Source organism: Nomascus leucogenys, chromosome 5 (assembly GCF_006542625.1).
Source record: "Nomascus leucogenys isolate Asia chromosome 5, Asia_NLE_v1, whole genome shotgun sequence".
NCBI lineage: Eukaryota > Metazoa > Chordata > Mammalia > Primates > Hylobatidae > Nomascus > Nomascus leucogenys.
This window is the reverse complement of record NC_044385.1, coordinates 3,255,379-3,269,020: the sequence shown is the minus strand read 5'-3', so window position 1 is coordinate 3,269,020 and position 13,642 is coordinate 3,255,379. Positions and strand designations below refer to the sequence as shown.

At 39.5% G+C, this 13,642-nt stretch overlaps 1 protein-coding gene across 9 annotated transcripts in view; it reads left to right on the top strand.

Annotated features, from left to right (window-relative positions):
* The window catches only part of EFCAB2 (EF-hand calcium binding domain 2), a 174,380-nt gene that overhangs the window by 36,446 nt on the left and 124,292 nt on the right, over nt 1-13,642 (top strand). For 8 of the 9 annotated variants that reach the window (XR_004030046.1, XR_004030043.1, XR_004030044.1 and 5 more), the window contains exon 2: nt 13,357-13,441. Coding sequence is in view for 4 of the 9 variants with exons in the window: in XM_030812567.1 (XP_030668427.1) it covers nt 13,357-13,441 (85 nt within the window). In the remaining 5 variants the exon portion in view is untranslated. The remainder of the gene's footprint in view (nt 1-13,356; nt 13,442-13,642) is intronic. The other variant, XR_004030047.1, reaches the window with a different exon arrangement.

Genomic DNA, 13,642 nt, shown 5'->3' with positions numbered 1-13,642 from the left:
GTGTAACTTTATGAGGAACTACTATATTGGTTTCCAAAGAAGATACGATTATTATCACCATGTGGCAAGTGGGGAGACTTGGGCACAGAGAGGTTAAGTAACTTGCCCAAGGTCTCACAGGTAGTACATGGAAAAGCCAGTGCTGGCTCCAGGTCAGTGCTCTTAACCAGCAAAATATACGTACTTACTGGCCTCTTTTGTAATCTCTGTTGTAATCAGTCTTATCAACAATGGGACATTATGTTTTCCTATTTGGGGAAGATTGACATCATTTGGAGGTTTTTTTTTTTTTTTTTTTTTTTTGAGACAGGGTTTTGCTCTGTTGAGCAGGCTAGGGTGCAGTGGAACTATGGCTTACTGCAGCCTTGACCTCCTGGGCTCAAGTGATCCTTCCACCTCAGCCTCCAAGTGGCTGGGACTACAGGCATGTGCCACCATGCCCAGCTAAATTTAAATTTTAGAATTTTAACTTTTTTATAGAGACAGGATCTCACTATGTTGCCCAGGCTAGTCTTGAACTCCTGGCCTCAAGCAATCCTCCCCCTTCAGCCTCCCAAAGTGCTGGGATTACAGGTGTGAGCTACCGCCTGTTTTGTTTGGTTTTTAGAGGCAGGGTCTCCCTATGTTGTCAGGCTAGACTTGAACTCCTGGGCCCAAGCTATTAGCTTGCTGAGTAGCTGGGACTATAGGCATGTGCCACCATTGGTGGCTTGGAGTTTTGAGAATTGGACTAAATCAAACAATATTTTACTCTTAGAGTATTTTCCTTCTTGGATTGATTTTTTTGTTTGTTTGTTTCTGAGATGGGGTCTCACTGTGTGGCCCTGGCTAGTCTCAAACTCCTGGGCTTAAGTGATCCTCCTGCCTTAGCCTCTGGAGCAGCTGGGACTATAGGTGTGAGCCATGGTGCCCAGCTTTAGATTGATTTTTTTTTTTTACATGACAAAATTGTTATAATTTTTACTCTTCAATATTTTTTAGAATAGTTCTAGATAAGTATACAGGAAACTCTTTAGGAATTTGTATTCTACAAAACAAAATGAATAACAAAAGTATACTGACACGATGTATCAGTAACAAATAGCCTGACTCTCAAAGTACTCTCATTACAAAACTTAGAATGATACCTTTTTTTTTTTTTTTTTTTTTTTTTAAAGATGGTATGTTACCCAGTCTCAAACTCCTGGGCTCAAGTGATCTTCCCACCTCAGCCTCCTGAGTAGCGGGGACTATAGGCATGCACCGCCACACTCAGTGAATTATATGTTTTAAAAGGATATTTTGTATATTGGCCATTTCTCTAACATTTCCCAAAACTGCATGCTTTTGGCATCTGTGCTATAAACTTAGACCAAAGTAGCTTTAGAAATACAGTAGAAGCTCCCCTTAACGTGTGTTAACATAAAATAGACATTTCCTTTCTAAGACATGCTTATTCTAAGGGCATGTGGAATACCTTTTGCCATTCATTAAGTATGATGTTAGTTGTGAGTATTTCATAAATACCTTTTATCCTGATGAGGAAATTCCCTTCTATTCCTAGTTTTCTTTTAAACAATAATCTTAAGAAGTATTTTTTAATTGACACATAATTTTACATATTTATGGAGCACAGTGTAACATTTTGATATGTGCACATAATGTGCTATGATCAAATCACTATTCCTAGTTTTCCGAGTGTTTTTATAATGAAAAGATGTTATGTATTGTCAAATACTTTTTCTGTGTCTATTGAGATGACGTGGTTTTTTTTTGCTTCTCTTCGTTCTATTAATGTGGTGTATTATGGTGATTGGTTTTCATATGTTGCATTCTTGGGAGAAATCCCATTTGGTCATGGTGGATAATCCCCCATAAGGTGGCTGGATTATGTTTTGCAAGTGTTGTGTTGAGGATTTTGCATTTATATTTATAATGGATGTTGGTTTGTAGTTTTCTTCTTATGTCTCAGTTTTGTTTTTTTTTTTAATCATGTTAATACTGCCCTTATACAATGAGTTGGGCAGTGCTTCCGTCTCTTCAATTTTTGGGAAGATTTTGTGAAGGATTGGTAGATTGGTATTAATTTTTTTTTTTTAGACAGAGCCTCACTCTGTCACCCAGGCTGGAGTGCGGTGGTGTGATCTCGGCTCACTGTAACCTCTGCCTCCCAGGTTCAAGTTATTCTCATGCCTCAGCCTCCTGAGTAGCTGGGATTACAGGCGCATGCCACCATGCCTGGCTAATTTTTGTTAGAGATGGGATTTCAACGTGTTGGTCAGGCTGGCCTTGAACTCCTGGCCTCAAGTGATCTGCCCGCCTCGGCCTCCCAAAGTGCTGGGATTACAGGCGTGAGCCACTGGCTCCCGGCCTTATTGAGCTTTCAGTAGGTTACAGGTACTATCAGAGTTATTCTCAAGGTGTTTACAGTATGGAAAGGGAGACAAATAAGTAAACTGCTAATTATAATATGGTTTGATAGACTATTATGATAGAGACAGCATGTATGCTACATGATTACATAGGAGGGTACTTAACAAAAAAAGGGCAGAAGGGAAGCCTTCAAAAAGTCAGTTACTCTTAAACGTGAGTGATGAATGGGAGATAGCCAGGAAGGAGGAGAGCAATATTCCAGGCAGGAGTGTCCGTCACAAAGGCACTGGGAAAAAGCATTATCACTGGGACACTACAGAGATTTCCTGCCTAGGGCATCTGTGTGGAAAAGTGTTAAGAGATCACATTTTTGGGATAGGTAGGAGCCTAGTTCATAAAGGGCTTTGTGCGCCTGGTTAAGGAGTCTGAATGTTAGTTTGAACGGCCTTGCGAACCATTGGAGGATTTTAAACCAGATGGTCAAATTATTAAATTTGCATTTTAGAAAGATCATCCTAGGGAAATGTGGATTATGGTTTGATGGGTGGAATGGGAAGTGAGAGAAAGGAGACTAAAGGAGACAAAAAGGCAGGAAGTGACTACATTAATTTAGCTGGAAGTGATGAGTGTCTATTTATTTATTTACTTATTTATTTTTGAGACAGAGTCTCGCTCTGTCTCCCAGCCTGGAGTGCAGTGGTGCAATCTCCACTTACTGCAACCTCCGCCTCCCATGTTCAAGTGATCCTCCTGCCTCAGCCTCCCGAGTAGCTGGGATTACAGGCGCATGCCACCACACCCGGCTAATTTTCTTTGTATTTTTAGTAGAGGTGGGGTTTTATCATGTTGGCCAGGCTGGTTTCGAACTCCTGACCTCAAGTGATCCACCCACCTAGGCCTCCCAAAGTGCTGGGATTACAGGCATGTGAGTGTCTAATCGTAAGCAATGACAATGGAAATGGAAGGGAAAGAACGGAGTTCAGAAGGGTTTATAAGTAGATGGCCGGGTGCACTGGCTCACGCCTGTAAACCCAGCACTTTGTGAGGCTGAGATGGGTGGCCTGCTTGAGTTCAGAAGTTCGAGACCAGCCTGGGCAGCATGGCAAAAACCTGTCTCTACTAAAAATATAAAAATTAGCTGGGCATGGTGGTGCAGGCCTGCAGTCCGAGCTACTTGGGGGGCTGAGGTGGGAGGATTGCATGAACCCAGGAGGTGGAGGTTGCAGTGATCTGGGATTGTGCCAGTGAATTCCAGCCTGGTCAACAGAGCAAGACTCTTATCTCAAAAACAAACAAACAACAACAAAAAAAACCCAGAAGGGTTGAAAGGTGTTGATGATCAAACAGAATTAGGAAGAAGAATTTGTTAGAATGAGAAATTTGGAGAACTGTGATCAGGGAATCAGTAGAAGATAGCAGTGAGAAGGAATAGTAGATTATGTGTCATCAAGTGATGAACCTTAATAGAGTAGTAGTTTTTAATACGAAGTTGCAACAAGGATGCTCTCAGACAAGTCCAGGATGTGGGCCATTCTGTATGATGCTGTTTAGCCCGGTCTCTTCAACAAGCTAATTTCATGTGTGTGGGAGGGGTGGGGAAGGATGGAGGACTGTTTTAGTTTCAAAGAGAACAAAATAATATGTAACAGCCAAACGCAGTACATAATCTGATTGGATTTTAGTATGAAAAAAATACCTATGAGACATTTAGGGACAGATGGAGACATTTGAATATGGAATAGATATTAGATGATCCTAGTGAATTTTTGTTAATTTTTAAAGATGTCATAATAGCATTGGGATTATGCAGGAGAATGTATTTTTAGGAGATATGCTGAAGTATTTAGGGATGAATTATTCTGATGTCTGCAATTGACTTAGACATGGAAAGAGGAATCAAAAAATGGCAAAATATTAACAATAGTTTAGGTGGTGGGTATAGAGTTGTTTGTAATACTAAGCTTTCAACTTTTCTGTATGTTTGAAAATTTCCTTCATTAGAGAAGCTGGCAAAAAATATGACAGATTAGGAATATGGGGCTATGAGCAGCAATGGGGAGTTCTATACTGCGAACGTTCCCCAAGTCCCTGAGATAGGTAAGCCATGGGAGAATGAGCAGCCAGTTCTAAAAGGGACTTCAAGATGGGTAATGACTTTAGGGTAGTGCTTCTCAGCTTTTATCACTTTAAAACCTAAACATTGGCCAGGCTCAGTGGCTCATGTGTGTAATCCCAGGACTTTGAGATGCCAACGTGGGAGGATCGCTTGAGGCCAGGAGTTCAAAACCAGCCTGGTCAACACAGAGTCACTTTGTCTCTGCAAATAAAAACAAAAGTTAAAAAAAATTAGCCAGGCATGGTGGTCTGTGCCTGTAGTTCCAGCTACTCAGGTGACTGAGGCGGGAGGATTGCTTGAGCCTGGGAGTTTGATGCCACAGTGAGCCATGGTCTCACCACAGCGCTTCAGCCTGGGTGACAGAGCACGACTCTGTCTCAAAAACAATCAAACAAACAAAAGCCCTGAGCATGGAAAATAATATTTGTGTGGCACACAATATCTAGTAAAACTAGATGAGCTTTGGGACTCTGTATGAGGCTTGATTATTAAAAAAGTCATTATGTTACAATTTTTTTAATGTATTTCATTATGTAAAAAAATTTATAAGAAAATAAAGCAGTATTAGGAAATTTTAAAATGATGACTCTATTTTAAAAGTTCCAAATGTATTTAAAATGTTAAAGGTGGAACTTGAGCTTGCTTCCCAAAATGTTGCTTTTTAAATATCAAACTTTTTGCTTGAAATAGTTGTACTCAGTTCCTGATTTTAAAAACTCTTTAATATGAGCTCCTCAATTTTTGATCATTTACTACCAATGAGTAACTGTTCATGCAGAAATGTGAAAGCATTTTTCCCAACCATTAAAAAATCAAAATATGAACTAGGCCCCTACCTATCTCAAAAATGTGATTTCTTAACACATTCTCACACTTTTTTTTTTTTTTTTTTTTTTTAATTTTCAGAGCAAGATCCTCCAGGCTGCAGTGCAGTGGTGCTATCATAGCTCACTGCAACCTTGAACTCTTGGGCTTTAGGGATCCTCCCATGTCAGCCTTCCGAGTAGTTGGGACTACAAGCATGTGCCACCATGCCTGGCTAATTGCTTTTTTAAAAAATTGTGTGTGTGTGTGTGTGTGTGTGTGTGTGTGTGTGTGTAGAGATGAGGTCTCACTGTGTTGCTCAGGCTGGCCCCAAACTTCTGGGCTCAAGCAGTGCCCGCAGCCTGGCCTCTCAAAGTACTAGGATTAGAGGCATCAGCCACTGCACCTGGCCCTCGCACAAATTTTTGTAGTTTCCCAAGGATTATGCTTTTTTTTTTTTTTTTTTTCTCGCTCTGTCACCCGGGCTGGAGTGCAATGGCACCATCTCAGCTCACTGCAGCCTCCACCTCGCAAGTTCAAGCGATTCTCCTGCCTCAGCCTCCTGAGTAGCTGGGATCATAGGCGCGCACACCACGCCTGGCTAATTTTTGTATTTTTAGTAGAGACAGGGGTTTCACCATGTTGGTCAGGCTAGTCTTGAACTCCTGACCTTGTGATCCGCCTGTCTCGGCCTCCCAAAGTGCTGGGATTACAGGCATGAGCCACTGTGCCAGACTGGATTATGCTTTTTCACAGTGCCTTTGTGACTGATACTCCTGCCTGGAATATTTCAAACCAGTTGAAATTATATCATCTAAAAACTTTTCCTTTAATTAACCAATATAACTTAGAAAATTTTCTAATAATCCAAATAATTTTTAATCCAGTTGAACTGTCTCATATCAATTATTTCAAAGTAATGAAGATTTAATTTATATATGATGCATGTGTTTTTTGTTTGTTTTTGAGATGGAGTCTCTCTCTGTTGCCCAGGCTGGAGTGCAGTGGCACAATCTTGGCTCAGGCTCACTGCAGCCTCTGCCTCCCAGGTTCAAGTGATTCTCCTGCCTCAGCCTCCTAAGTAGCCGGGACTACAGATATGTGCCACCACGTCCAGCTAATTTTGGTATTTTTAGTAGAGACAGGGTTTCACCATGTTGGCCAGGCTGGTCTCACACTTCTGACCTCAAGTGATCTGGCCACCTCGGCCTCCCAAAGTGCTGGGATTACAAGCATGAGCCACCGCGCCCGGCCTCTCATGCATGTGTGTTTAGGGCCACACAATAAGCTTGGCTGCTACTGAAAGGACGTATCAGTTGCGGAGGCATGGAAGTAGCCCATAGTATGTGAAGGTAAAGATTTGGGACTGCTTCCTAGAGCCATGAGCCCTGTCAGTTTGAAGTAGTTGCAGTGCACACTGGAATGAACACTATGCTCTTTGGGCACCTAGAACAGAAACTTCTCCAGGAGCTCTCGACTGGGTAATGGTGCATTCTGTATCTGGCCTCTGAAGGAGAGGACCACATGATACGTCACACACTTGGCAATGTGGAGCAGTGGGTGCCTGATGGCATTTGTTGTGGTTGCCGCTGTGCAGACCAGGGGGCCTGCCATTGGATCCTGTCCTGCCCTGGTCCCCCTGTGGGAAGCTCTGGAATAGACTGCTTTCTGGGGCCCGACTTCATCTGGCCACACTGAGAGATGAGAGATAAGAGGATCAGTATTTTGGGGTGCCCCATTAATCCATCCACTTTACAGGCTGAGTGTCCCTTTTTCAAAATGCTTGGGACCAGAAGTATTTTGGATTTCTAATTCTTTTGGATTTTGAAATCTTTGCATATACATAATGAGATATCTTGGGAAAGGAATTCAAGTCTAAACACGAAACTCATTTATGTTTCATATAAACCCTGTAGATATAGCCTGAAGGTAATTTTATGCAGTATTTTAAATAATTTATAGATAAAACAAAGTTTCTGTACATAGAACCATCAGAAAGCAAAAATATCACTAGGTCAGCCACCTGTGAGGACAAGCTGGTTGTTTGGCATCAGCATCATTCCTGACCCTAAGCTGATAGGAATTGATATTGATAAGCAATCATCTTCTTAAAGTTATTCACACAGAAGTACTTACCAGTAAAAAATATGAAGTACCATTCATGAAGTGAAAAAATAATGTGTTCAAGGTAATTAAGCAGCACAGTAGCATCACCAGAATACCTGTGTCAGCTGTTAGCAACAGCAAATGCAGGACTTTCAGTCTCTGCCTGCAATGCTGTGTTTTGATTAGAAGGTTACTGTATACTGTACAGGTTGAGTGACCCTTATCTGAAATGCCTGGGACCTCAAAATGTTTTGGGTTTTGGAGCATTTTGGATTTACCATTTTCAGATTAGGGATGGTTAACTTGTATTGCAATGTCCAGTGGGTGAGGATTCCTGAATTAGGGTAGTTGTAGATTTCAATTAAGGCATTAATTATTCCTGATAGATGATAATTCAAAAAAAGAGACTTGATGATCAAGTAACTTTGGAAAATGCTGTGTTGAACAAAGTTAAGTTTCATGATTGTAGAACATTCCAAAGACTTTAGTATACACACTATAAATGACCATTTAAAACTACATATAAATATTATATATAAACCATAATATTCAGAGTTTTCCAGACATTTTTGATCACTGAAGTCTTTTATTGAGAAGTACTGGCCGGGCGCAGTGGCTCACGCCTGTAATCCCAGCACTTTGGGAGGCCAAGGGAGGTGGATCACGAGGTCAGGAGTTCAAGAGAAGCACCTTGAGGAATGAGTGTTAAGCAGAACACAGTTTAGAAAATATATTGATAAGAAGTTATTAAAAATTCGTGCCTTGCAGGCTGTAAATGCACTTTAATCAGAGTGCCATTTGTTTTGTTCAAATGTTTTGAATTATTGGAATGCACGCTTTTTAAAATATGCAACTAAAAAGTTTGAAAACTAAAAAATAAAGTTAGTGCCTGTTCTTTAGAGATGGAAGGATAAAATTATAAATTATAAGTTTTACCTATTTCAAAACAAAAGTCAGCATTATACTTATTGGTAAAAGACTAGTGTTCCAGATTATTAAATAATAATAATTATTATATTTTTATAAAATGGATTATTATCACTTTATGCATTAATGTTGCTTTGGTAGTGCTGGCCAGTGCCATAAGTCATGACAGAGAAATAAGATACAATAAGAAGATAATACAAAAAGTATTATTAGAAAATATAAAATAATCAACTGAAAGATTTTAATTAATAAATTTTTTCAGGAAATATATAATCAATAGCAAAAATTCAATTTTTACCTCAAACAGTTGAAATTACAGGGCTCGAAAAAATATTTCATCACAATATCTACAAAACCCATAACATACTCAGGTATCATCTTCTTGGAGGATTGTGTGTGACTTCCATGACGAACCTCAAAATACGTAATATTTAGAGATCTATAAAGGGATATATATATCTAAGTATACATCTCTTAGATGTGAAAACTAAATATTCTAAAATGTTAATTCTCAATGTATAGCTGATTGCAATAGCAATAAAACTTTCAATGGTATTTCATTTGGAATTTCTAAATTGTATATGGATTTCTATATTTCCTCTGGAATAATAAATTGGTATTGATGAACATTCCTAAAAAGAGGCTAATAGAGTGGCAATAAATAAAACACTATGGTAATGGCACAAGACTAGAAATGCAAATCAGAATAGAATCAATAGAATGGACAATTGATAGAATTAATCTCAGTCACATAAAAGACGGTAATACATGATAAAGTGCAAGGAAAGGAGTCAAGCACTTGGTAAATTAGGAAAAGCTAATCTTTCACTTTGAATCACATCAAAATAAACTTCAGATGAATTATTCAGTGTGTTGTCCAGTGTCAAAAACAAAAAACAAAGAACAAACAAACAAAAAAACCACAGTAAATCTATCTGTAAATTGTTGAAGAAAATAGAATTAAGTATTTGCCAGACCTCTAGAAAAAGAGTGATTTTTCTTTGTCTCCCTCTTGGGCCTTTCAAAGGATAAGTTTCTAAACTTTAAAGTATGAGAAGAGATCTCAACAGATGTGACTACCTAAAAATAAAGGATAATGTACTTTTAAAATGACCTTAAATTTAAAAACCAAACGTCAGCTTTGTGCAGTGGCAGTGTCGTAACCAGAGAGATTTTCCCAAGATACTGTTATGGCTAATAAGAACCTTGCTAGTTCAACCGTGTTCAACTCATTGAATTTCAGTGAGATAAGGCAAATGTACAAAGATGAATTGGGCAGGATTGTTCAATAAAGAATTGATTATTGATTATAATAATGAAAAATCAGAAACAACCTAAACATCCGTAATTGGAGGGTTGATTAAATACATTTTGATAAAGCTCTATAATGGAATATCAGGCAGTCACTAAAAATAATAAGGTAATGAATATTTATTGAGAATGAAAGATCCAATTTATTGCTGAGTGAGAAATTACATTAGAGAACAACATTAAAAGTAGTTAACTCTGGGCCGGACGTGGAGGCTCACACCTGTAATCCCAGCACTTTGGGAGGCTGAGGCAGGTGGATCATTTGAGGTCAGGAGTTTGAGACCAGTCTGGCCAATATGGTGAAACCCCATCTCTACTAAAAATATAAAAGTGAGCTTGGCGGTAGTGGTGCACACCTGAATCCCAGCTACTCCAGAGACTGGGTCAGGAAAATCTCTTGAGCCTGGGAGGTGGAGGTTGTGGTGAGTCGAGATCATGCCACTGCACTCCAGCCTGGGCAACATGGCGAGACTCTATCTCAAAAAAAAAAAAAAAAAAAAAAAGACCAAAAAAAAAAAAAAGAAAAAGAAAAGAGTGGTTAGCTCTGGGTAGAATTTGAAGTGATTTTAACTTAAACTTTCATCTGTGTCTTTTTTTTTTCCTCCAGTAATTGTGTATGATTTTGATCACCAGAAAGGAAATGGAGCTGTTTTCATTTTAGAAAAACAAGTGCAAACAACTGACCTGGAAAATTGTTTGCAGTAACTTTGACATAGGGTTAAGTCTTTATTATTCAAACAGGTCATGCAAATTGTTAAGAAATAATTGAAGATCCCAGTAGGGTTGAGCAGAGAACATGAATAGACAATTCATAACATAGAAAACAGAGATGGGAAACAGACATATGGATCATTATTCAGATTCACTTGTAATCAAAGCAGTGTAAATTTAAATAATGAGATAACATTCATTTGTTGTTAAATTAGCAAAAGTTCATGGCTGTGTTATTTATAATAAAGAAAAAATATATCAGTAAGTTGTGTTATATTCTTTTGGTACTGTTAAAAATGGAAGGTTGTGTAAATTATGTTGCAACCTGGAAAAATATAACATTTATGTGAAGTAATTAAGGAGTTAAGATTTTATACTGTAAGTACTAACAGGTGGGGTGGGGTGGAGTGAGGTGAGGTGGGGTGGGTGAGGTGAGGTGGGTGGGGTGTGGGGGGAGAAGAGCAGGATTGTTCAAGTGAGGAAGATCTGAGTTCAGTCCAGCTCTGCCACTCAAAAACTCTGTGATCTTGGGCAAGGTGCTTAGCCTCTCTGAGCTTTGGTTTCTTTTTTTCTCTATGGCTGTAAAAGTATATACAGTACCTGACATAGAACCTGGTGTATAGTGTTTATTCAGTTCATATTTGTTGAATGAATGAATGGTAGTTATTCAATGCTATACATCAAATAATATGTATGAAGAAAGATTGAAAGAAAATACAGTGAAATGATGAGTGGTTATGTTAGGGTAAGAGAATGTGAGTGATTTTAAAATTTCCTATTTTCTACTATTTGGTGGTATTATATCTCTAATTGAAATAATTACCTAAACTCATGCCTAATCTCTTTCTTTCTGGGTGTCCTACTGTATTTACTGTTTGATACATTTTGACACCTTTTTCTTTTCTTTGAGACAAGGTCTAGCTCTGTCGCCAGGCTGGCGTGCAGTAGTGTGATCATGGCTCACTGCAGCCTCCACCTCCTGAGCTCAAGTGATCCTCTTGCCTGGGCCTACCAAAGTGCTACAGGCATGAGCTCCCATGCTTAGCACAATTTTGAGACTTAATTACATTATTTTCCTTTATTCTTTCACTCAGCCAAACACCTTGGAGTTGGCCTTGACCCTTTTCTTTCTCTCTGCACCTAACATCAAATTTATCAGCAAATCTTGTTGGCTCTGCTCTTTAGAATATATCCAGAATCTGCTGGGCGCGGTGGTTCACGCCTGTAATCCCAGCACTTTGGGAGCGGAGGCGGGTGGATAACGAGGTCAGGAGATCGAGACCATCCTGGCCAACGTGGTGCAACTCTGTCTCTACTAAAAATACAAAAAATTAGCTGGGCGTGGTGGCTTGCGCCTGTAGTCCCAGCTACTCAGGAGGCAGAGGCAAGAGAATCGCTTGAACCTGGGAGATGGAGGTTGCAGTGAGCCGAGATCAAGCCACTGCACTCCAACCTGGGCAACAGAGAGAGACTCCATCTCAAAAAAAAAAAAAAAAAAAAAAGAAAGGAGAATATATCCAGAATCCTGACATTTCTCACCACCTTCACTGCTACCATTCTGGCTCATGTCTCCCACCCGGAGTGTTGCAGAGGCCTCCTGCCTGGTCTCTCTGCTTCCACCCTTGTCGTAATAGCCAAAGCCAAAGTGATGATCAGCAGACCACATCACTTTGCCGCCTGGAAAAACCCTTCAGTGGCTTCTCATCTCATTCAGAGTAAAAGCCGAAATCCTTAAAGTAGCTTTTTTTTTTTTTTTTTTTTTTTTTTTTTTTTTTTTTTTAGGTGGAGTTTTGTTCTTGTTGCCCAGGCTGGAGTGCAATGGCACAATCTCGGCTCACTGCAACCTCCGCCTCCCAGGTTCAAGCAATTCTCCTGCCTCAGCCTCCCAAGTTGCTGGAATTACAGTTATGCGCTACCACGCCTGGCTAATTTTGTATTTTTAGTAGAGACAGGGTTTCACCCTGTTGGCCAGGCTGGCCTCGAACTCCTGACCTCAGGTGATCCACCTGCCTCAGCCTCCCAAAGTGCTGGGAATACAGGTGTGAGCCACCGTGCCCGGCCAAGACCTCTTTACAATCTATTCCTCACCCTCAAACTCATACCTTTCTGACCTTATTTCTTACTCTTCGGCACTTACTGTTCTTTCTGCCTGAAAACTCTGCAGTTGTTCATAAGGCTGGCTCCTTCCCCTCCTTCAGGTATCTGCCCAAGGGTCGCCTTACCACAGAGGCAGCCATCTCTAAGACCACCGTATCAGCCCATTCTCCCCCACCCACGCCCAGCACTTCTCATGTCCCTACCCTGTTTATTCCTTCCTCTATTTTTCACACCATTTGCCTTACTATGTATTTTATCGAATATTACGAGCTTATATATCTTTCCCAATAAAAGCAGCTCTATGGAGGCAGGGATTTTTTTCTATTTTGTTCCTTGCCATAACCTTAGCACATCATAAGTACTAGGTAACTATTTATTGAATTATATATATATATATGAATATTTCATATATGTAAGTCATAGTCCAAAACTAGTTTGAAAGCTCTTTGAGAAAATGTCATGTTGGTTTTTATGCCTTTCTTCCCCCAACTCCGCAAGCATAGAATAAGGCAAGGTAGGCAGGGAACACTATCGATAAGCAAACAGTATCTGTTTTTATTGGTTTCACTGTGCCTCTCAGGCTAGGACTCTACCCAAAGGACTTGAGATAGAGAGGCCGCTGCTGGAGATATTCTATCACTGTGATTGGAGTGGTTCCATGAGTGTATGCGTATGTAAACACTTAATTAACCTGTGTACTTGAGATCAGTGCACCTTTACCATATCTATATTATGCCTCAGAAAAAATGTTTACAAATATGGGGTATCCTTTGACATCTCCAGTGGAAGTTAAACATGCTAAATGATACATAAATATAAGGAGAGAGTTCTTCATATGCTTGCTTAGTAAGATTGCTAGTCTGGTTATTAGAATTTTTGTTTTGAATTCAAAGCTAAAGGAAAACAATTTGTATTTATTTTGTCTTTTGCAGAGATAATAATAGCAGAATTTCACAAAAAAATCAAAGAGGCATTTGAAGTGTTTGACCATGAGTCGAATAATACAGTGGATGTGAGGTTTGGAAATATTTTTTTTTTGTTACACTTTTAAATTACTGATACAAGTCATAAGATACAAGAGAGCTATTTTCTCTTTTTACACTGTACCTTGGATTTATTATGCTGTTTTAAGTATTTATTTTCCATGCTCTGTAAAAGGTCTTTGCTAGCTATTGCTTTGATAAGTACTGTTTCTTATTCTTCATACTCTGGTAGAAA